The sequence below is a fragment of the Patagioenas fasciata genome, chromosome 26, assembly GCF_037038585.1.
Source record: "Patagioenas fasciata isolate bPatFas1 chromosome 26, bPatFas1.hap1, whole genome shotgun sequence".
In the NCBI taxonomy this organism is placed as follows: domain Eukaryota; kingdom Metazoa; phylum Chordata; class Aves; order Columbiformes; family Columbidae; genus Patagioenas; species Patagioenas fasciata.
The window spans coordinates 6,585,993-6,609,568 of record NC_092545.1 but is presented as its reverse complement, the minus strand read 5'-3'; the positions used below and the strand labels follow the sequence as shown (position 1 = coordinate 6,609,568).

Below are 23,576 nucleotides of genomic sequence, written 5' to 3'. Positions count from 1 at the left end.
AACCAGCACGGCATCAAAGCGCTGGGGCGGAGAGGCCCTGCCAGTGCCCGCTCGTGTCCCTCCCCACGTCACAGCGAGTAAAACAAAGCGTAATTCTCAGGAGAAATACAAACAGTTCTATCAGATGTGAAGGTGAAATGCAGTATTAAAATGTACCTCCTCAAGCACGCAACGTGGGAGCTTCTAGAACAGCACCAGTATATAACATTCTGCAAATATAGTAAAGTAAAACTGCAGGAGGAAACTCACCCTTTGGCTCCTAGCTGTAGGTTTCTAATGTTTCAATACAAGTTCTACCTTAAAACAGGCCACACATTTTCCTACCGGAGAAAGGATGCTGACATTTACAAAAAGAGCAGAGCTGGCCTTGCAGACCTCAGGCTAATGCCGGAGCAAGAGCACGGATCGATATGTTCATTTGTGAGCGATTCAGAGCTGTCCCTGAGCCTCTCCCAAACAAGAAGGGTTCCACAGTTCCCGTTCTGCGTTTCTAGTGCCACTAACATCACCTCCCCTTCCCCGACACCCACTAACTTAAATATTTCCTATTGAACCAGTTGCTGTTTTGTGGTTGAGTGTTCAGTTACCTCCGGTGTAAGTCACAGCGACAAACCCAGTAGATCAGGCCACAGGTGCCTGTGACCCTACACAAGGCTCTGAGCTGTAGCTGAAACAAGGATGCAAGTACTTCCCGTTTCCTTTTTGACCCCAGTGGGTTTTTCAAAGCACAGTTGTCTGCCTGGCGGTTCAGACTCAAAGAGCTCTGCCGTGAGCGTGGCATTTCAGGTGCTTCCAGAGTAGCCTGAGCATATCTCACCGGGGCAAAGAGAGGTGCAGGTGATTTTCTGCACTGACATCCCTTCACAGAAGGCGCCTCCGTTGAGCGGGGCCGGGTTGGTGCAGGTCCGCGAGCGCTTCTGCCAGCCCCGGCCACACCGCGCGTTGCAGTTCGACCACTCGGTCCACGACGACCAACCCCCGTTCACTGCAAGACACAAAGTGCAGCGACGGGTAGGGCCTAAGAGGAAGGTAAAAGTAGACACCTCCATTCTCATAAAATACGCTTTGCTTAAGTCATAAACAAGACTTGTTTAGTTTAAAAGACGTATTTAGGAACGCTCTGCCTCCAGCAATAATATAAACATGGAGAGCAGGAGATGATGGTGGTAAAGCGAAGGTTCTGCTCTTTTGTCCTTTCCTGAGTAACATCCGGATTCACTAGTTAGTCCTCCCTAGGCATGTGCTCCAGGGTTTCCTGATACAAGCAAGGCTTATTTACGTGGTTTAGCTTATAATTGGATCTTAATATCTGGAGCAAGGCTTGTTGTTATTAACATAACTTCTGAGAATCCATCCCAAACAAAAACCTCGTAATTCTGGCCACTGTAAAAGCGAGCGATCCCAGTCTCGAGCAACAGATCTGAGATTCACTGCACAGAAAGATTAGCCACTGGATTTAGAACCAGTTGTGTGTTAAGAAGATGAAGCACTCCAGCGATACAAGCGAACGCATCCTTTTCCGTAACTGGCGCGTTTGCACTGACCGTACACCACCACGGTGGCGGACATGCTCCTCCTCTTGGCGACGATGTTGGCGGCCATGCAGGTGTAGTTCCCCGAGTCCGACAGCCGCGCCTGGCGGATGATGAGGTTGTGGTCGGCCCTGGTGTCGATGTTCTCGTCCAGGTTGGAATCGATGGGCTCCTCGTTCTTCAGCCATTCCACCTGCAGAGGGATGGAGAGGGGAGAACAGGAAGTAGGAAAAGAAAAGATGGAAGCAGGAAACCTGCAAAATTATATTTTAGTTATTTAATTAATAAATGTCACTGCAATCTTTATTACAGATGTTACAATAAAAATGAAGCCAGGATGGGATTCCCAAGAAGGTCGATATTAACAAATTCAGAAGAGAAAGCCCCGGGATGGACCGCGATGGGCAGGGCTGGCTCTGCAGCAGTAACCGGACCCAGGAGTGCCGAACTCCCCCTAATAACATCTCTTGGAAGGGATCACTTTTCCCTTCGGACTGAGCGAGATCAGGAGCCATCAAGTAATCCATTTACTATTCGGTTTCCCTTCTGCAGTTAACTTTAATACTAATTATCAGAGGGGGTTTCAGCAGAGGAACGAGGAATGCAATTTAAATTATGGAACAGCAGCAGCAGCATAAATCAAGTGACAGAAATTCAATGGTCGCAGTCAGAATTAAACTCACTTTATGTGCAGTGTAATGACAAACACAGTAATGTTCAAAGAGATGACAAACGTGTCTAGTAACCAGAGTTCATTATTTCACAAGTGTATATATATATATAAAATTTAGCATTTGTCAGGTCAGGGGCTTTTGGGGGGGCAGCGAGGGGGATCCCGGAGGTTCGAGGCCCTTGGGACCGTTCCCCCAGCACCCTGGGCTGGTTTTGGCGGAGTCTCCTTTTCCAGCTGGGCCTGTGCTCTGCAAGGCTTGGTGGACGAAAACCCTCTACACTAATGAAAAGCATTTAAAAGAGTGATAGGAGAGCACTAAACAGACAGAACATAGACATGAGAGTGTTGAGAGATGTGTGATCAAAAGAAGATTTGTAAGCAAGGGCACGCGTTGCCTTTTGCTGCTTGTCTGGAGGCTCAGCTCCAGCCTCCCCCTCCCTTTTAAAACCAGACTTAGCCAGGCTCACTCGCTGCCTGTGCCTCAGCGGATGAATGCTTTCAAAGCTGGAGAGCTAAGGGGTGAATTTATAGGATAAACTCATAAATTTGAAGGAGTCACGATGACAAAAGGTTGTTGCTACGGGGTGCAACCTTTGGAGAAATTCTGTGCACACACCGAACAACCAAGAAAAATCAATGTAACAGAGAACCCCACAGCACGTGCCTGTGGAATGAGGCACGGGGTTCTGCAATGCCCCCATTAGCATGTAACGTCGTCCCTTTACCATCGCTGGAGGTCATACCGTGGCCTCTAACACAATGAAATACATTTCTATTGAAGAGTTAGTCTGTATGAAGATCTTAATTATTTCTATCTTGAACTAGGCTTAAAAACTGCTATAATATGCTCTAAGTTTATATAAAGATATCTGATTTTTTCCCCTGAAATTAAATCTGCTCAGAATTAAAACACCCCCATCAATTTCTAACAAAGGCTAATCACATAATAATCTACAAAAGAAATGCAGGGGCAGATATGGATTAACTCAGCCACTACATATTGGGTGGCAGCAGATAAATTAACATAATCATAAATTTGTTCCAATTACAGAGAGCAATTATCAAAGACCAGCTTACAGCGTTATCAAAGTGAAAGCAGTTAAACACGCCATCACCGGGGTGGATCGCAACAGGAGCAGTGAACTCCTTCTCCTCAAGCATAAAGCAGGGAATGCAGCTCCAGCATCCTCCCCGGAGCGGGGCGAGACGGTCAGTTTGGGCACAGCCACAGGCGAACAGCGGGGTCACAGGTGGCAGTGACGGTAACTATTTCTCACGTATTTGGCCACACCTGACCATTTAAAACCAGTGACCTGAGTTGAAGTGCTTTGTAACCCCACGGTTTGTCAGTGGTTCATCTGTTTCTCAAGCATACTCAAGAATATTCCTCCCCTCCCACCAATCAGCTCAGGCTGCTGGCTGGAAGAGTTCTTTCTACCTTATCATTGATTTAGGTCTCATCTTCCCCAGTTTTTAAAAGCCTTACTAAAAATGGCTTTTTCAGTGACCAGTCACGTTCAGTGGAAGAGAGGCAGATGCATTCCTTCCAGTTCCTTCCAGATCTCCTGTCTCTAAAAACTGAGGTGTGTCTAAGCTGTAGGAATGTTCCTCGATGTCACGGGAGGAGCGGACAGCGATGGTGATGCAGCGAGACCGCAGCCTCTGTACAGCCTTAGTCACCTTCTGCACTAAGACTCAAATGTAGGAGAAACCTCCATCAGCATAAGTCATTGTAGGAGATGAATAAGAACCAAAATCCAGTTTGCTGGATGCAAACCGTTCGTATCCACCTTTGTGATCACGCAGTTATTTTATCAACACAATCAAAGCCATTAATCTTCCTTGCTCGGGGCCTATCGCTACCAACACGCAGAAGCAGGTCAGCTGTACCTGCTGATTTTCTTTAAATTAATCCACGGAGGGAATAGTGTTACCGAATCGTTTAATCACGCCGCTGTCATAGTCTTCTGGTAAGCATATTTTTCCTTCATTAGATTGAATATATAATCTCATTACATAAATCTAACCCTGACTAACTCATAAATCAGCCTGGGCTTGTGTTGGCTGCGCGGTGGAAAGAAGCACAGGAAGCTTCTCTTTGAGGAGCTGCGCTCGGTTATTGCAAGAGGGATCACCCGAGAACTCAAGCGCCGCGAGCTGCTAATGCACGTTTTGTTTGGTGTCTCACTGGCTGTGACACGGAGCTGGTGCCTGTGCTCCGGGAACCCAGAGCTGTCCTCTCCACCCGGAGTCTGAGCCGAGTCCAGTCCGGCTGGATGGAGCGGTTCTATTCGCTTTAAAATCAACCCAAACAGGCATTCCTGCAGAATCCAGAGGAGGGGAAAGGGGCTAACACGAGTCAAAGTGAAATTAAAGTACCATTTGAATACGTACAATGGGAAGAGTGACAGCCCGTAGGTATGTCTGCATTTGTGACACTAAAGGTGGGCAAGGAGTTGACTCGGACGTGCTATTTTAAAACATTTTTATAAAACGCATTGCTAAATACGCCATTGCTAATGGTACGTTGTCTTATTGTTAAAGAGATAATCAGATCCCCAAATAGGTTTATCTTTATTCCTCTTTTTGGAAGAATAAGTCGCCACCATTAATTGCAGTACTGTTTTTTACCTCCATGCAAAAATTATGAATGAATCAGCACTAATAAGCTCACAGGTTATGATGTGGGTTATATGGTAGTTTTCCAGGGGGGCAGTGCACAAATGACTTCATTTCAGTTATTTGATGGAAAGCAGAAACGCATTATCTCGTGGGAACTCACATCCTAGGTCGGTGACTGTAGAGCTCAGCCATAGGGATCAGGCTCATCCAGAGCTTTGCTTTTCCAGACAACTCAGAATCCAGGGGTGCACAGCAACCGCAGCCCCTGTTCACACGGATCAGGAGCCTTAGAAATAAAGAGCTCGAGGTCCCGGAGCTGCTCGTGGCCACACCGGTGCCGGGTGATTTGCTTTTCAATGCACACACTTTTGGAAAGTAATTAAAAGTGCAGTTGACACCAGAAAAAAACATTTTGAGATAAGATTATTGGAAATTATGTTTACAGTGTTTTGCTAAGGTGACGTCCTGATAGGCAGAATCACATTTACACCAAAGCCTCAGAGATAAGGAAATCATCACAGAAAGCTGACAATAATTGAAAACAAAGAGCACAAATAAAGAGAACCTGTTCTGCACCTCTAACGGCTTCTGATCAAACATCCCGGCACTGCGAGAACCCAGGTGGATCTGCGCCCACACCTCCCATCATTGATCTCAAGACAATTTATTGCTAACACAATAGATCCGCTAATGAATCCTCTTTCTCTACACACTGGAAAAGTATTTAAACTCTGAAACCAAACAGATTTGTTAGTTAACAAATGTATAACGTTTACACTGTGTCCCTAGACACACACTAACCCACGATCCCTCATTTAGGAGCCCAGTGCCATATCCATCAGGCCACTGGGGCTCCTCCATGCAAATACAGTCAAGAGAGCCCAGTATCCATAAAGCTGCTTCAGTCACAACATCACCACAGTAAGGTTTCCAAACCCTTGTAGGACTCTCTGGCACAATTACCTGTATTATTTATAATTATAAACATAATGATAAAGTCTTATAACTTAGCCTTTCATGTTCAAGCATTCAAAATTAGGAACATTTCTGAAAACAGTACCAGAAAAATATATGCCACTGCAAAACAGCACATCAAAAAGAAAAGCCCCAAAGCACATGTCTTTATAAAAAGGAATTATCTATTCAGAGGAACTACAAAGTTATCTCACTTTCCCCCCTCGTTTTAACAATCTAATTCCGAAGTGTTTTGCTCCAGCATTTCTATTTCACGACCTCAGGAGCTCCGGGGTGCACTGATTTGCTTAGAACCAGTCAAACCTCAAAGGAAAACCAACAGCTTTTTCTACTGGAGAAAAACACAGTACACAGTTCACTTGTTTGCAGGAAATCCAGCATATATACCGGCTTGGAGACAACATCCAAGGGTTTTTTCAAGTAAAGGGTGTATATGCTGGGAGTAAGTTTTTCCAATAGCTGCAAGATGTACAAAATCAGCAGGAGAGGCACCTGGAGATACCACTAAGGAGGCAAAAGAGAGCTGACAAATGCCTTTGGTTCACGTACTTGGTGCAGGTGGAGGATGGGGTGACAGATCTAACGCATTCACAGGGCACAGTGGCAGAATAATGGAGAGGGGCTGTAATCCCAAAGAGCCCGTGGGGACGGCAGAGCCAACGAGCAAAGTGCTGCCCTGAAGCCTACACAGCCAACAAACCCCACCGAAACGTCTGCAACGGCTTGGAAACGCTACCAGTTCTGTGCAAACCCACGTCCTCCTCCTTTCCCGCTTACGCAGAATAACCGTGAAATCTAAGGCTTTTACTTTAGCAGATTGAGCAACAGCGTTCAAGTGATTTTTTACAAGTGCTGATAATCACAAGCCTTTTTTGCCTTTGAAACCCGTTGTTTGAAGCTCCGCAGTACGGGTTGCTCTGTGCTGTGTGTCGCAGCGGCTCCCCCGGCGCCTCGGCCAGGAGGCGGCTCGGGTCAGAGCAGGAAAGGCTCTGGGCATTGAAGATGAAGCACTTTAGCAAAAAAGACAGGAAGATAATCCCGAAGCAGCGGTTCCTCTCAAAGGAGACAGGTGACGAGGGCAAGGGATGAATCCTTCATTTGAGTAAAGATGAAACAGCATAGAAAATAAACTAAATCCTGCTTCTGGTTTTGTGTTGTCCGTGCGCCCATGAAGGAGTCACAGGCTTAAATAAAAAAGCTTTAATTGAGCAGATGTTATGTGGAACGAAGAGGCCGTAAATTTTATTAGACTGTCAGTGCTCTGAACGCAATCGGCCCAGAGCAGCACGTCACGTATTACCCAGAATAACAGCATAAAGTATGGAAAATGAACATGATTGAGTTGCTCTTAAAAGCAGCTGAAAGTCTGAACTGAACAGGGCACATTCGCGTCTCCGTGTGTTTGTCTGCGACGAAAAGAAAGGGCAGAATTTTAAAGTGCAAATAAAATTGGAGAAGAAATGACCCCGGCACAAGTGAGCGGCCCCATGGTTTCCGCAGAGCAGAATCAACGTTCAGGGGCTTTTCTGCTTCATTCGGTCGGGTATGTCGAGAACTGGAAACGGAGGTGAAAGGGAAGCTCGTTTGATCCGGACTCCTCAGCCAGTGCCGTCCTGTCGAAGTTAACTATTCACTATTCACTATTAGCCATTACATCTCTTACAGCTTCCCAGAACGTCATGATTTTCAAAATGCCCATGCTGGCTGCAGTTGTTGCTCAGAAGTAGAACTGGTCTGTCGGAAGAGCTTACGTGTAGATAAATAATCATTAAGACGTATTGCACATACCCAATCTCAGTCTGGAAAGTGAAATGTCTTCGGTGAAAAATGAAACACATTTATTTTATTTGTAACTAATATACCTTAAAAGTGAAGCAAATATTGATATTCTAGACACAAGAGCCAAGATCTATAACTAACTGGATAAAATGCCTGCTGTTTGCATTTAGTAATCATACTCTGTTTTTATAACTAGAAACAAGATTCATTGAAGTCTATAATTCACCAGCCTTTTTTGCCGTAGTGTTTTACTACAATACCATTATCCTGCCATATTCGATTTTACTGTATGTGTACAAGTCCCATAAATACACAAGCCTATGTAAAACAGGCAGCAATGACTCTCACTACTTTTGGAATACTCGCAGCTTTTGAATTTTATGTGGGTTTCACATTTTGTTGATGCGTTTGCAATGGAATATATACTGCCCAGAAGAGAAATGATCTTACATTTCCATTAAAAGCTATAGCGGTAAATAAAGCGTCGGAACCCATGCAGATATTCGCGGGAACATCTACGGCACTCCATTAAAACGTCAACATCAGCGTTAAACGTTTGAAAAAGTGGCACTGGATACAGCACATTTAAAACTTAAATATATGCATATATTAAATAATAAAGGTATTTTAGAGTATTCCACAAACCTCTGCAGAGCACTCGACACAAGTTTACATTCATCAGTAACAGTTTAGCACAACAGCTGCCCTTTTATTACCAAAAAACCCTACAACAAACAGGACCAGAATCAGGCGGTACATGTGAAAGAGCTGCAAGCTGCCACTAATGCTCGAATACCAGCGACTCAGAGCTCTCGTCTCAGAGAGTATTTATTTCTAATAAAAGGGATTTAGAATACATTTCCATGTCAGGTCGTGCTCAGCTCTGCAGCTCGTGCATCGCAGCACGCTCAGCGCCGCGACCCGGCGGTGTTTGTGTGCTGGGAAGGGTCCCAGCGCCCCGCACACATCCTGCAGCCGGGGCCGAGCGCCGAGCAGGGGCTGCTGAGCCAAACGCTGCGCTGCGTCCATTTATTCGAGAGCCTGGGGTCTATGAACACTCATCTCTGATATCAAGGCTTCTAAGGCACTTTGAAGGAAAAGTAGAAATCCACAGTAACTACACCGATGGCAGAATTCATTACATTCGCCACAGGCCACTGTCCGCATTTGCACGGCCGTTCTGGCAGGTGCTCCGTTTTACAGGATTACCAGTTTCACACCCTGCTTCAAACTGAAGACCTACTAAGTTCCCATTAAACCCAGGTCTCGAGAAGGTGACACATTCTCCTGATGGTGCATTTCAGTACAAAAGCTCACTATCCAATTTACTAAACGTTTAAAAACCTGAGTATCAGGTCCACTGAATTAAAGAGGAACAGCCTATGATGACTTGAGAAATGTAAAGCCCTTTTATCACCGGGGGGAGCCTCACGGCAATGTGCCCCCAACATAGCACAGCGCCCATCGCAAAGGTTGCTGGCTACGAAAGCAAGCGCTGCTTCTCCTCCTGCTCCAAAACGGTCATTTTATTCTCTGAAGCACTAATAAAGTACAACATTCAGAACAGAGATTATCCTAAACTTAATTAAGTGGATATTGACCGAGTATTTTCAAGGTTGCAGTTCAAGCCTGGTTTGCCAAGAGTCGCAGGGTGCAGCACCACGACCATCAAGGACCAGACAGTGAGGAGGAATTAGCGTCAGTGAACCAAGGAGGATGTTGTAATTTATCCTGTTTGCTGACTCTGGCGCAAACCACCAGGATCTATTAGTCACATTGATTGCAGATGCTACACCTAAGCTGGTACAAAGCTGCAGAAAATGACAGAATCAAGTTGTCCACATTCTTTACTGTTTCACTTTGAAAGTAAATGATTGTGTCACTGAGAGGCAGCGACTCCAGTGCTCAGTATGTTCTTAAAATTAATAGAAAGAAAAATATCCTTTGGCAAGAGTAGAGAAAAACACTAAGGTGTGATTAGGGTTACCAACCTGCCAGCATTTCAGATATCAAATCTTAGCAAAGTTGCTTTATATAGTCAAGGTAATAGGTATGGAGAGCACTATATCATGTTAATGGTAGGACTGTAATACACAGAAAGTAGCAGTACAACATGTATTTCTCAAGGATGAGGGCTTAATACCTATTAAGAAACTCAGTGCTTGCAAGCCCATTGCTTTGCACTTTGTGTATCGATTGAGGCTGAGGTTTGTAAACGCAGCTGGGTGACCTGGCCTGGCCGGCCCTGGCACCAGACACACTGAACTCCTTTGAACCTACACGCAAAAGGTTACAGAACCGTAGACAACGTGGTGGCAGCTGAAACTCCCACACATTTTCACGCACCCACTCATTTCCATCACGCCAATGAAACTCAGAAATAGTCCCTGCGATATCTGTGGAGCGAAAGGGTTTCAGCAATACAAGAATCAGGCCCAAGGTGCCCACCTGGCAGCCGAGCAAACGTAACCAGCAGGCACAGATTCATCAGCTTAGCTGATTCCCACACTATACAACTGCATCGTTGCATACACTCCGAGCTAAATGAGGCCTCGATTGCACACAATTAATAAACATATCTATGGGGAGAATCTGTTGTGGGGATTGAAAGCCAGAACTGTCTCTTCTCTAGGCCAACTCTGCATCAATAGTGAAAGAAATGGCTCTGGTCCCATCCAGCCTGTGCCAGCAGAGACTCTGTTATATTTAAATCAACATTTGCCGCAGCAGGGGATTATCAGATGCTCTACTTAAATGATGCATTTTCTTTTTTATTTTGATGCTTAACTCATAAAAACCCTGAATTTATTTGGGCCGGGTGCCGCTGCCTGCAAGCACAGCTGCTCACCAGCTCCCTTCTGCTCGCCATGCGAATGCATGAGAAGAGGATTTAAAACCTTTCCCAGCGTGCCCAGTGTCAGGATGCGGGTTCTCATCGTCTCCTGCTGCCGTGGCAACGCAGCCAGGATGCCCTGACCCCTCAGCACCCTCCCAAAGCTGAGATGTGCAGGATGATCCCTTCTCAGAGAAGGAAACCAGTTTAGACACATTTAAACTATGGATCCAACCCTTTAATCCATATTCTCCTAACTCCTTTTGCACATACTGTGTGCAGAAATATAAGCACATAAACAAACAATCTGGGTATTTTGTTTGCTGCTGCTGATGAGATACGGAAGCCGTACTCATTCTGGAACAGAAGGAAGAAAGAAATTTCTCCCAACAAAACTAAACTTGATCTAGAGGAACCCTCTCTAGAGAACTCTCTGGGGGTTTGGTCTTGATCTCTGTGTGGTCCCTGCAGTCCCACCCCAAAAATGAAAGGATTAGTACTGAGAGGCAGCAGCGGCACAGACGCTCAGATGCGGGCCCCTAATGCTGCTACTTGGTTGAACCCTTTTCCTGCACACCAGCACAGGCAGGGGCTGCCACTGACGGCACAAATGGCATAAATGTGCCTGGGAAATGCTGCAGTATTTAGTAACGAGTACCTCTGGCTACCAAGAACTGCCGAGGTCCACCCACTTCGAACAGAGAAACAGCAGCAGTGGCTAAAATCACTTCAGTGAAAATACTGGAGGAGTGACTAGAAACCTGGAAAGGAACAACGGGAAAGGACGGCTGCTCCTCCTGGTGATTCTGAGGAACCTCTGATGTCGGACACCACTCCAAAATATCCCTGCTCGCCACTTCTTACAGGACCAACGACAGGATATTTCACATGAAGCTACAGTGCACATCAAGAACATTCACTTTCAATGCTTCCATCCTTAGACTGAAGACATCTCCAGCTCCTCCAAGCTGCAGATAAACAATTCCAGAGATGAAGGTTTATGTTCTTGATAAAGGGGCAGGCTCACATAAATTATTGAGCTGAACTTAAATTTCATTCCAGTTGTGAAGTGCCTGCCCCTCATTGAGCTGCACTGCATGGTGAGAGGTTGGACCACATCAGCCATCCGCGGCCATTGTCGGAAATACCTCGCTGGATTAACTGGGGACTGTGGTAGGCACAGGGATGTGCTCTCTGGAAAGGAACGCGCCTGAGCCCCTGCGTTGGTGGAGCGACCACAGTTCTGCTCAGGGACTCAGGCAGACGCTGGCGTGCAACACGAGAGGGCTGGAGTCTCCTGCCCATCTCGTTTCAGTTGACGTTTCCAGGTCCACGCAGAGTACGGATTAGAGGAACAAACAAACGGAACACAACAATGCCACAATTAGCATCTATTTTGCATCTAATGAAACAGAAGACGAGCGCCTTTGTTCGTAGTCATTTCAAGCCTTATGTTTTCATCTAGGGCCTCATCCAAACTCTAATGAAATAAATTCTTGGATCAGAACCACGGATTTGTTGCCAACACTGGGTTTTGAAGCCTTCTACACTTCTCAGTACCCACGTAACAATCATTGAACAAGACTTTCTGGCTATCTCGGTTATTTCTCATCGACGTGTTTAACAGGGCGGATCATCTTTAACTTGAAAGCAGCACAAGAGTTTGTAACCTCAAGCTTACTGCCACAAACCAGAGCCATTACTTATGGGAATCTGGTCCCCATTTCTAAAGACACCGCATCCTTTCCAGCAGACTGTTCACCTTGCTGAGCAGGGTTCGCCTTGCATCCTGAGCCTTATGTGAAATTTAATTGTCCAAAGCAAATATGACCTGTTAAGATTTACAGGCTTTATTAGCAGCAATAACAATTTTATATCAACATCACTAAATCGGGGTTTATTGAGAACTCTGCAGTGTTTATCTGTAGAAAGCAATTAACATGTCAGGTTTTCATTAGATATAATTCCTAACCTTCATAGAAGACATCCTGTTTAATTGGTGAGTGTAAAGCAGTGTAGCTCGAACCATTCTAAAATTCTCAGTAAAATTCTAACAGTGTTGCCTGAGAATCCCCATTGTTTCCCAAATGGCTGAATTCCAGCAAAAAGAACGTTTTTGGTTATTTAGCTACACAGAACTTGGGAATCAGCCAGACGGGTGCAGTCAGTTCAGCCAACCGCACTCGTTGGTAGCAGTGCACCTATCGCAATTCACGTCTTTTGGTCTCAAAGACAACCCATGTTTTCTATGTTTCAGGCTCACCTCGGCGGCGGGGACTCCCTCGGGGGGCCGGCAGTGCAGGACGATCATCCCTTCGATGGGAACCTCCTTCCCCTGGGGGTCTTGCTCGAAGTTTTTCCGTAGATCTGCAGAGGTCAATGCAGTAATTCATCATACCTCCAGAAACCTCCCCACACGATGCCGTGGAGGCTGCAGAACTGAGCAACAGCACCGCTTTGCCATGTTGGGTTTTTATTCACACAGATAACCAATATCTTTTCCAGTATCCTATTTAAGGAGTCATTCATTAACAGTTAGGCTGCAGTTGTGCCTACAAATGCCTTTATTAGGATGAATAATGGAGTAAGATCCGTCTCATTTTCTCTGCACTCTACACTATCATAAAGAAATACGTACCTGCTTTTTCAGAGAAATATCAAGTGCTGCAACGCTTTGGACTTGACTCACAATTCAGAATCTCTAGGTGATTCATTTTATCTGCCTGGGTGCTAACAAGTCCCATCATCTCCGCACTCAAGAGCTGCTGTTCTTTCCATCAAACCCTGGTTTCGGGTGGAAGCAGCAGAGTGAGTGGCCATGGTGGGAACACGGTTCAGGTGCAACGTTCTGCCCCTCGGTGCCCACAGGGTCCACACGGGATCTGCGGTTTCGGAGGCAGCTGGGGACGTGTTTGCAGACCTGGTACCACAGTGATGGGTCTAAAAGTCCCAGCACAGGGCTCCACCTGCTTCTGCTCATTCTGGTTTTTACTTGTATTGCCATATTATGGGGTTGGGAAATCAGAGTGTGGAGAGAAGTCAATAAAAATTCAATTCAGAATAAGAGTCCTTTGCAGCTTAGCAATACGGGGGAATTATGAGCTCATTCAATGTTATGACAGCTAATGCAGTAAAATAAAAAACGCATGTTTACACATTCAAACTAAATCAGGCAACAAAAGTCCCGTCATTATGAAATCAAGGAGTTGTGACACCATCCTGTTACTAACGTCAAACGTTGTCCTGTTCCAGGAGCACAAACGCAGACGGTTACTCACAAGCGATGCGGACAGACGCCTTCCTGCTCTTGGAGGTCCCCAGGTGGCTCCACGCCACACACTGGCACCAATAGTCTTCTGGCCCATGGAAATCTTCCACCTGCTGTCTCGTCACGTTGATGAAAACCTCTCGGACCTTCAGTCCTGCAGGGACAGACACGGCAGATGAGCTGAGGCAGCCGAGCGTAAAGCTAAGGTTGGCCAAACCTTGTCTTTAATTGAACAATTCCATTTTTAATCAAAGCAAAGCTTTAATTACCTCGACAATAATGTATTGCCCTTCAGACCAGAAACATTTGCTTCAGACCAAACCTGGAGGTACATCCAAGGCATGAAGAAGCCTTGTAAACCTGACACCTTATTTTGTACACTTGGAACGTTCACCATGTCTGTAATTACCTTTGCACGGCAGCCTTGGGGAGAGGAAATATAATGCAAATCTGGGTTAGAAGGCATTAGGAAGCATTTGAAAGAGCCAGTCAGAAAAACGTTAATCTGAAAACAGAGAACACTTATGCCTACTACTTTCTTCTTTCTCCTCCTGTGCAGTCTCAAGATACTTATTTCCCCTTCACTGGAAATGAATGAAAACTCAGTCTTAAAATATTTCGTGCCTGTGAAGTTTATAAAGCAGCAAGAAACCTGAACTCCATAAAAATTGGCTTCCACTTAATCTCAGGCATCATTAAGAGCCGGTATTTCACTGGGGAGGCGCTGGGAGGTGAGCAGGAGAGACGGGCCCAGGGCTGCTGGGGACGGACGGACAGCGTGGAGATACAGAACGAGAGCCGGACAGACAGCGTGGACAGACAGAGCGAGAGCCGGACAGACAGCGCGGACATACAGAACGAGAGCCGGACAGACAGCGCGGACATACAGAGCGAGAGCCGGACAGACAGCGTGGACATACAGAGCGAGAGCCGGACATACAGAGCGAGAGCCGGACAAACAGCGCGGACATACAGAACGAGAGCCGGACAGACAGCGCGGACAGACAGACCCGTGTTGCTGCTGTGCCAGCGAAGGGCACTTTTCCTCCTTTCCCTGTAGCCCGTTTCTTGCCGTATTTCACAATGTCATGGACAAACCTGTGGTTGCTTCCTCAATAATCACTTGGGTCACTCAAATATTTACTGACTCAGTAATAAACAGACAGAGATTTCCTGGTTGTTCTCATTTGTGTTATTTAAAAATACTTTGGTGTGGATTTCAACAAAACTGTTCACACCACAGCCCTTTGTTTGCTGTGAAACGGACACAGCAGTTCTGTCACAACCTCTGTTAAGGTAGAATATTCTCCAGCCCAGCGCTTCTTTGTATTGACACATTATTTAATTAATCTATATATCAGCCTATCTTTTCTGAAGCAACATACAACGTGGTTTGAATCGGGCGAACAAACAGCACATGATTTTGAGGAGCTGGTGGTTCAGCATTTTGAGAATGGCTCAGGTAGGAATTCAGGTCCTTTTAAAGGTCTCCCAGTTTGCAAATAGACAAAATAAATGCATCCGAAAGAGCAGAATCACCACATTGTTGAGGCTGGAAGGGTCCTTGGAGAACATCGAGTCTTTGGGGAAACTTATGTCTTGTTTATGGAGAAAGTACACCGATTTCATTTGTTTTAGAGACAGCCACAGAAAGCAAACCTTCGGGAACAGAGCCATATATTCATTTATCATCACTATATTTCACCAACAAATATACTCACCTATCCTCCGCATCCCAAGAAACGCCAGGAAAGTTGTTCATAGGAAACAACACAACGAAAACCAGGCACGTAATAAAGAGGAGCGACGTTCTACCTGTGACTCGTTAACTCTAATAAGCACTGCAAGTCCAGCCCTTTAAATTATTGTGCAAATTATAACCATCATCTTTTGTTACCCAGTGCAGCCTTACAGAAGGTGAAGTGATGGCTCTGGAACTGATCTGCTAATGTGCTTTCTGCACTGCTGGCTCTTCAGCTGCACACAGACTAATGCTGCCAGCACATGAATAATTGCTCTCCGTGTACTGCACACAACTCGGCATTTGTCAGCTTTATTTGTTTAAATGAGAGAACACTGACAGCAGTTATTGCTGTAATCCTTTTATTTATCACACAAGAAAACTCTAGTTACTTTTAGCAGATCTGATCCTCTGCTGGAACCAAAAAGTTGAAAGATTTGTAAACTAATTCTGAGGTGCCTGCTGCAATGTTCAGGCAAGAAAAACAGAGCAAAGGGAATTAATCAAGCAGTAATTACTACCTTTTTATCACAGTGCCATCAGGCCCCGTGTCACGGGGCAGAGCACACAGCAGAGCTCCTGTTCCACCACGGCCATGGAATGAAGGGAAAAGGCAACCTGGGGATTTCTGTCTCTTCTGCGACCCAGGGAGTGAGGCGGGAGGAGATAAAGTGACTTGGTCTCCAAGCACCCAACCCACTGCGCTGAACTCCAACCCCTCAAACCTCAGTGCTGCTGCTCTTATTTAAAAATCCTAATGTTACTTTATCGTTTTTTATTCTATTATTAATCCAAGGTTTAAAAAACATAATTGCAGTGTTCACAAGACAGATCTTCATTAACCATATGGAAGAGAAACATTTAGGGATGACATTTCTTCTCTATTGATTCAGCAATGCCTTTAGAAGTAAAGGTTATGCCTATTAAATTATTTTTGAAAAGGTAACTGTAGAATTAAAATTCATCCAGATTAGCATTTACAAAAAGCGTTCCTATGAAATTTATTCCGAATGTGTCACTTGAAAAGAGTGCCAAACACCGCTTTTAGATGTAACTTTTTAAATGGCATTTTCTCCTCTAAAAAGGGATTTCTTGTATCGACAGAGGGGATGTTGTGCACACTCTGCTGTTTCCAAGGCATGGGGTTGCCTAGCAATCTGGGAGTTTAAGAAGAGGAGGAAAGCAATAACAAACCAGAATTGGGAAATTACAAGACGGTGCAACATTAAATTGGTTTGCAATAGTTATCAAGATGCTTCTAACCGAGAAAAGGTATAGGGTGTGCTGGGAGGATGATCCAATCCGTTGAGCATTTCAGCTCTCTCCCTTCTCACTCTCTTCGACACGCACTGGTACAGGATGGGTTTCTGGTGCTGAGCTGTGGTCCCCGCCAGCACCCGTCCCCATCCGAGGCCGCGGCCGCCTCACCTGTGCTCTCGTCCATGCTCTCCTCGGACACGTGCTCGTTCTGGTGGACCCATTCACCGTTGCACTTGAAGAAGATCTGCATGGCCGGCATGGCTTTGCAGCGCAGGACGATGGGGTTGCTCTTGATGATGTAGGCATCGTCTGGTTCCTCCATGAAATGAGGCAGCGTTCCAGGAGCAGATGGGATGGACTCGGGAAGGGCTTCGCTGTTATCATTTCCTGAAAGGGAAGGAAAATACACATTTTTCATGTTGTTGCGCCCTCCGCATCATCTCATTAACTGATTAAAAACAGGTCGGAATTTTATTAAAAATGAATTTTGCTGGAGAAACAGCTGTAGAACAACAGCTGTCAGGACTGTGCTTCGCAAGGAATCTGACACACAAATACCAAATAATTTCAGTGTGAGGACCGCCAAGAAAACTGACAGAAAAGCGGCAGCATCAGTATCATCAGAAAACTGCATCATTGCTATTGCCGGCTTTCTAGATGGGGAACTGAGGCACAGAAAGATTAAAGGAGCCACCAAAGGTCACACAGACAGTCGTGCAAGAAGTAGAAACTAAATCTTGTTCTCTGGAGCGACAGCCCAGTGCGTTAACCACCAAACCTTCGTTTCCTTCGCCAAATGTCCTTTCCTTGGGACGGTTGCTGCAGATTTAACAGGGACCAGAGCGGCAACCACAGAAACAATTGCTCTGAGCAGCACTACTGCAGCGCCCCGAGAGCGCAATGGGCAAACTGCGATTTCATACCCACTTAGAGGAAGTTTTCAACGTGTTTTACACCGTTCCCGTTCACCACAGCCCCTTTAAGCGGTACAGAAGTGGAAAAGTGGTTTCTGTAGGGTCAGAAACTGCAGGATGGTGAGTTTTGTCAGCGAGGATCCCGGGCATCCCTGCAGCAATGGGTAACCCGAGGCGTCTCGCTGTCCGGATCCCCGTGCTCAGACATGGACACAGGAGCACTGCAATACAAGTTTTTCCTTTACTGTAACTCCTGTAATTGAGTCCAATCCAAGTCGCTGCTGTCAAAACCGGGAAATCCCATTGATTTGTAGCAACACTGGGATTTATTTCAGGAGTTTGTCAGTTTTGTGAGAAAATTCACAGCAACAGAACAGCAACAAAAATAAGTCAGAAGGGATGGATTTTGGCAGGAGGATTAACAAGCACTGAACACAGAGAGCACAGCCCAGTGGGGCGGAGGAGATGCTCTGTGTGCAGATGAAGGGAAAGCGGAATAGCTGAGGGCAATGTATATGTGATTAACCAAACCAATGACATTTAGTTAGGTGAAAGGGAAGATAGGATGATATGAAGTAAGTCTAAAATCTTCACAGGTCTAGTAGATTATAGAATGAGAACATACTTTGTCTTTATTTCTATTAAAAATAGGTATCTCTCACTTAGCACTCAGTATATCTGTGTGTGCCAATATACACTGTGGATGTGCTGTGAGATCATTACGATTTTCAAATGAGTTCAGTGTTTTAAACTACATTCATGGTCTACTTTATAAAATATTATCATTATTTTTAGCGTTTTTACTAGTGAACCTTGATGCCAATTTCCATTACAAGACAACTACACCCTCTGCTCATGGAAGATTCCATTATCATCATCACTGCTTTCAGATTATAAACCCGGTATAAACTGTCGTGTTCTCTATTCTGTTTCTCCCTCCATCTCCTCCCCATCACCTCTACCAAATGCAGACGGAGTTGTCTCAAGCTAGGAGCTCAGATACAGAGACTTCTGATGGGTTTCCAAACACAGCACCACTTACACTCTGGCGGTACAAGAAAAACCAGACTCCAGACAAAGCAACAAACGTGATTATTTTCCCACCTTCGCTTCCTCCCTCTCCGCCCCATATGCAGCAACGCGCGTTTTTTGGAAGTCACTCAGATATTGATGCAAATGTGAGGCTTTCTTGCCCACCTGAAATCCTTTAATGCCTTTGTTATTTCCTCTAGTACACGGATTACTGGAGCCTACAGGGACACGGTATTTGGCAAAGACTGACAAGACAGGAACCCTGAGAACGGTCAGTAAGAAAACCTGCGTGTTGATGAGCTCCACTGCAGAATCGTTCTTTAAACTCTATACATTGAAGCAGAATGCAATTATTATTCATTCAGCAGTCCTGGTAAACGACACAGAGCTGCTCATTGCTGTGGCTGCCGCAGAGCTCCTGCTGCACACCCGGCTGCGTTTGCCGGCCAAATCCGTATCAATATACGACACCCATCTGTGGACAAGAACAGAGGTCTCCTCTGGCCAGAGGGAGCGCTGGTGGGACAGGGACAGCAACCACCAGCCCTTCTGGAGTTCAGACAGCGGCTCCTCATTTTCAGCACATGTTCCACGTCACAAGTGCTGTATATACACCTCAGCAAGCCAACTTTTCATAGCACTGCATTAGTTTCATCAGCCTCTCTTGCTTCCTATGGATATAAACTTCCAGCAGCTGTACCATAATCCTTCTCGTCAAATATTTGGGCGACAGGTGGAAAATTGTTCTGCCAGCTGAGGAAGACAAAATCCATTCCTCCTGGCGATTTTCTGCAATGAAAACTCCAAAAAAATGAACGTACAGTAAGTTGTGGAAATAAATCTAAAATATTATCACACAAAAGCAGTGTGCTCAGGATCTCTAGCTGCAAACCAACCCTGCTTATCTGAATTTTAAGGAATCTCGTTTCTTCTGTGTGCACAGGACTGGACGTTACGCTGGATGCTTCTGCTTGAAGCTACGAGTTCTGCACCTGGTTGTCCCCCGTTTCGCGTTGCTTTGCTCGTGATTTTCTTGCATGTGTCGAGGAAGCCTGACGACAACCCGGGCAGCGCTGTTATCGGTGTCACGTTACAGGAGGGTGTGCGGCCAGTCTGAGAACGGCCGTGAAGAACACGCCGTGACACCAGAGCCGTGCTCCATCCGGCACTGTGCTGTCACACAATTCTTTAAGAATATGAAGTACTGTTCTTTAGTGAGGATTTTAATGCTAATATGAGTGAAGCCGTTTTCCCAATCCTCATTTATTCCATCTTCCTTCCCTTTTAATATCTTATGAGCTTTAGCTAAGGGCCGTATATTTTCATTAAATCTTATAATCCTCGTTTAATCTCTGTGCACATGGCAGAAAGCAGAATTTAGTTATATATATTTACTTACGTAAAACTAAGAAAGTTTAGAAGCGTCACACCTTTATCCACAAATTCCAGCCTTAGTTCTTCTCTGACTCTTCACCAACCAACCCAAGCGAAGCCTTGTACAGAGCTCCCAATGTTGGGGTGCTCGGACAGAGCTGACTGCAGCTGTACAAGCTGGGGTGACTGATCCCATCACCCCCACAGGCCCAGAACAAGCACCATCCCCCTTCACCATCCTCGCCTTTCTTAACCCCCGCCAGAACCTCATTTCATGCCGCCCGGTCCCAGTGGGATCAGCGAGCAGCCCCGGCAGAGCAGGCGCCGAAAGACCAAACCAACCAGCCACAGAAAAGGAGAAAAGCCCTGTCCCCCATCACCTCTTCCACTCTACAATTCCATGTTCTCTGGCCATTCCACAAGGAACGTACAGCTCACTGAAATTCGGGTCAGCAGGTTTCCATGAGCCGCGCTGGGAATCGCTTGCAGGAGGGCAGAGCATTTATTTTCACCAATGAGGATTAATATGTTCATAAAACACTAGTGGTCTTTTCTCTGCCAACAGAGATGAATGTGTTATCCTATTGTAATCCCTTACGTATTCTAAATCTATCTATATCTAGGTTATACGTATTTATAAAAATGATATATTGCATTTATTAAATATTAAGTGGATTAGAAACTTGAAGAATCTTTCATACATTCACACATTTATTTTACATCTAGATATTTTTCTTTAATCAGTATGCAAGGAATATAAATCTTTAAAGGAAAAAAGATTCTCCAGCATCCTAAATAGATGGATCCATAACAAAGTCTCGCAGCACGCAATGCGCAGAGAGCATCAAACAGAAGGAAAAATTACCTTAGAAATGCTGTGAGAAAATATGCGGTAATACCAGACCTGTACACGTAGAGAGAATCAAATGGCTGAGGACAGTGATTGCGTATTTATCTAACAAACGGGACTGAACAGACCAAGGCCTCAGCAGATCACTGAATGACCTCAAAACAACCCTAAAATTCTCAGTGTGTATCAAATACCTACAACCACGTGCCAACTGCACAGGGTTTGCCCTCCGTGGCAACAGCGTTTGTTGTTTCCTGGTAATACGCCCCATTCCTTGGGTGTTGTAGGAAAGGGGGAAGCGTCACTACCCCAGGGTGCGGGTGGTGCGATAAGACCCCCGACGTGGTGCCTCTGGGGCTCAGCACCTTTGGGACCAACAGACAGCGGATTTTTTCCATCTATAGGAATATTAGGGAAAAAATAAAACCCAACTATTTTACTAATGAGAGTGCAGCAAATAAGTAACTGCTTGGATTCATTTCAAGGACAACACATAATTCACCAACAGAAAGTTAATTATGTTAGGATAAAGTTAATGTGCTTATTAACGCAGAAGTCAAGGGGAAATGATCATAATGTACGTAACTTGTTTTTAAATATCACCAACTCAATTTTTATTAGGACCCAGCAATTCACAGAATATATTTGAGCCCAAATCTAACCAGACACACACTCATAGCTGTGATCTCCCGTCCTCCTTCCATGACCCCCCCCAAGGCTGGGACCAGCTTGGGGATGGTGAGGCTGGGTTGTTCAGCCTGCAAAGCGCGGGCAGGGCTGTGATTATTGTGATGTACCCAGCAGAGGAGCGTCCATGGGAAACACTAACCTGACGTAAACTTAGAACCCCACTTTGCCCAGAAATGATGAGTGTGAACCAGGATCTCTCCCCAGTCCAATTACCGACTTAACATATCTGCTTCTCAAACCCTGGGCCAAACCACGGTACCTGCTGATGCAAGTACTTCTAGCTCAGCGACAAAGCAACAATAAATATAATGAATTCATACCCAGCTCACGGCTGCACCTGTGGCACGATGCTTATTCTTAGCTGCAGCAGCACTTTATTTACTGAAAGAGCCACAGAGCCCTCTCCTCCAGCTTAATTCACACATCAATAGTCATTGTTCAGGATAAGGCTCCGATGTGCCCAAATACCAGTGGAGGTGCCGGAGCAGACGCTCGCCGCAGGGCGGGTCAATCCTGCTGCAAACCGGACTGCACGCAACGTCTGGGTTCGTTTGCAAGCACGTAACGAGGCTGCTGCGCAACTGCTGATGCTGCATTAGAAAAGAGGGGGCAAAAATAACCCGCGCATACGCCAAACCGATCTTCTCTTAAAACTACTGCAGCATCGGAGCCGTTCTGCAGGTAAATGGCAGTTTAGTTTCTTTTGTAAGTGCTGGCGGGTGGAACGTCCCACCTTCCTTCCTCCACCGCCAAATGGCAATGTGTCTTCAGCTACAACGAACCTCAAGGCAGAGTTTCTAAATGCGCAAACATCCACAGCAAGTCCTTATTTCTAAATTCAGATAAACAATAGTGTTATTTTATAAAAAAGTATGGAGAACCTACCTGTGATTTTTCAAAGTATTCTAGAATTGGATGTGTTCATATTAGGACTTTCATATTAATAAATACTATCGCTTGTCTCCTCTTCCTTTGACAAAGAGCATAAAAACCTCAAGGTTTGTGCTCAAAGTTAGAAAGCCAATTTCTTCCCTTGTACTTAATATTTAGATAAAAATCTGTCCTAAAACAACGAGAAAAGCCTTGAAAAAGGTGAATTGGTTCGATGTAAGTTGCTATGAACCCAGCTCAAATGTACTTGGTCAAAAGGCTCGGTCTAGAACCTGTTTGCTGTAAGGTGAGCTGAGCTGCCCCACTGTGGAAGCAATGTCTGGTTTGCCATTAAAATCTCACAAGATTCTGGTTTGATCCCAAGTAACACAAGGCAGCCATCCAAACCCACACGGATTTCAATATATACGGGATTTGTGATAGCCAGGGATAAGACAACAAGATCCCGAGCGGGACGCAGTGAGGATGTAAGCACATCAGCCTTATTCTGCTCAGAAATAGCTCTTGTGCCCACATGCGCTGCTTCTAACATCACCGAGAACATTGTTCCCATTTGAAAAGCTGGCATTTCTCATTTCTTTTCTTCCTTTGCCTTGCGCAGTCACCTTGCTGTGAATCAAACTCAAATATCAGTCACTGTCATAAGGAAATTATAGCATGGGCAAAGAAGTGAGTAGTGTTTAAATCGTTAATATCTGAATAGACAATAGCACAATTCCCAATATAAAAGGAGCTTCCCCTCCCACACGGTCCCTTTTTTTAGCCATAGCCAGTTACCCAATACATGAGTAATGTGGAACGAAACATGAGTCACAGGGTTTCTTTGGGTTTATCTAAAGGTATTGTTTTATAAAGGTATGAAGTAAACTAAACCCAGGACCTAACCTGAGACAAAACAGACACGGTGACTTAAGCCCCAAAGCCAACAGAACCCAACTAACCTGCAGCCTTTACTCTGCTGTTTCCTGCTGACTATTCCACCCTAACCCCGTGGAACGCTCTGTCCGTTCTGCACCCTCCCCGGCTCCAGGTGCCACGGGACCTCTGCTCTCAACAAAGGGCTTTCCATCTACACGCGTCTAACAAGGGTCACCAGTCAATAGGCTGAGCTGGGTTTACTCACCTTGATATCACTGCTCTGG

At 45.4% G+C, this 23,576-nt stretch overlaps 1 protein-coding gene across 3 annotated transcripts in view; it reads right to left on the bottom strand.

Moving 5' to 3' along the window:
• The window catches only part of UNC5D (unc-5 netrin receptor D), a 207,374-nt gene that overhangs the window by 23,066 nt on the left and 160,732 nt on the right, over window positions 1-23,576 (bottom strand). For all 3 annotated transcript variants that reach the window (XM_071799429.1, XM_065856725.2, XM_065856726.2), the window contains 5 exons: window positions 16,852-17,070; window positions 13,693-13,836; window positions 12,678-12,781; window positions 1,545-1,725; window positions 818-985 (listed from right to left, as the gene is read on the bottom strand). In XM_071799429.1, coding sequence (XP_071655530.1) covers window positions 818-985; window positions 1,545-1,725; window positions 12,678-12,781; window positions 13,693-13,836; window positions 16,852-17,005 — 751 coding nt within the window. In that variant the 5' untranslated portion in view covers window positions 17,006-17,070. The remainder of the gene's footprint in view (window positions 1-817; window positions 986-1,544; window positions 1,726-12,677; window positions 12,782-13,692; window positions 13,837-16,851; window positions 17,071-23,576) is intronic.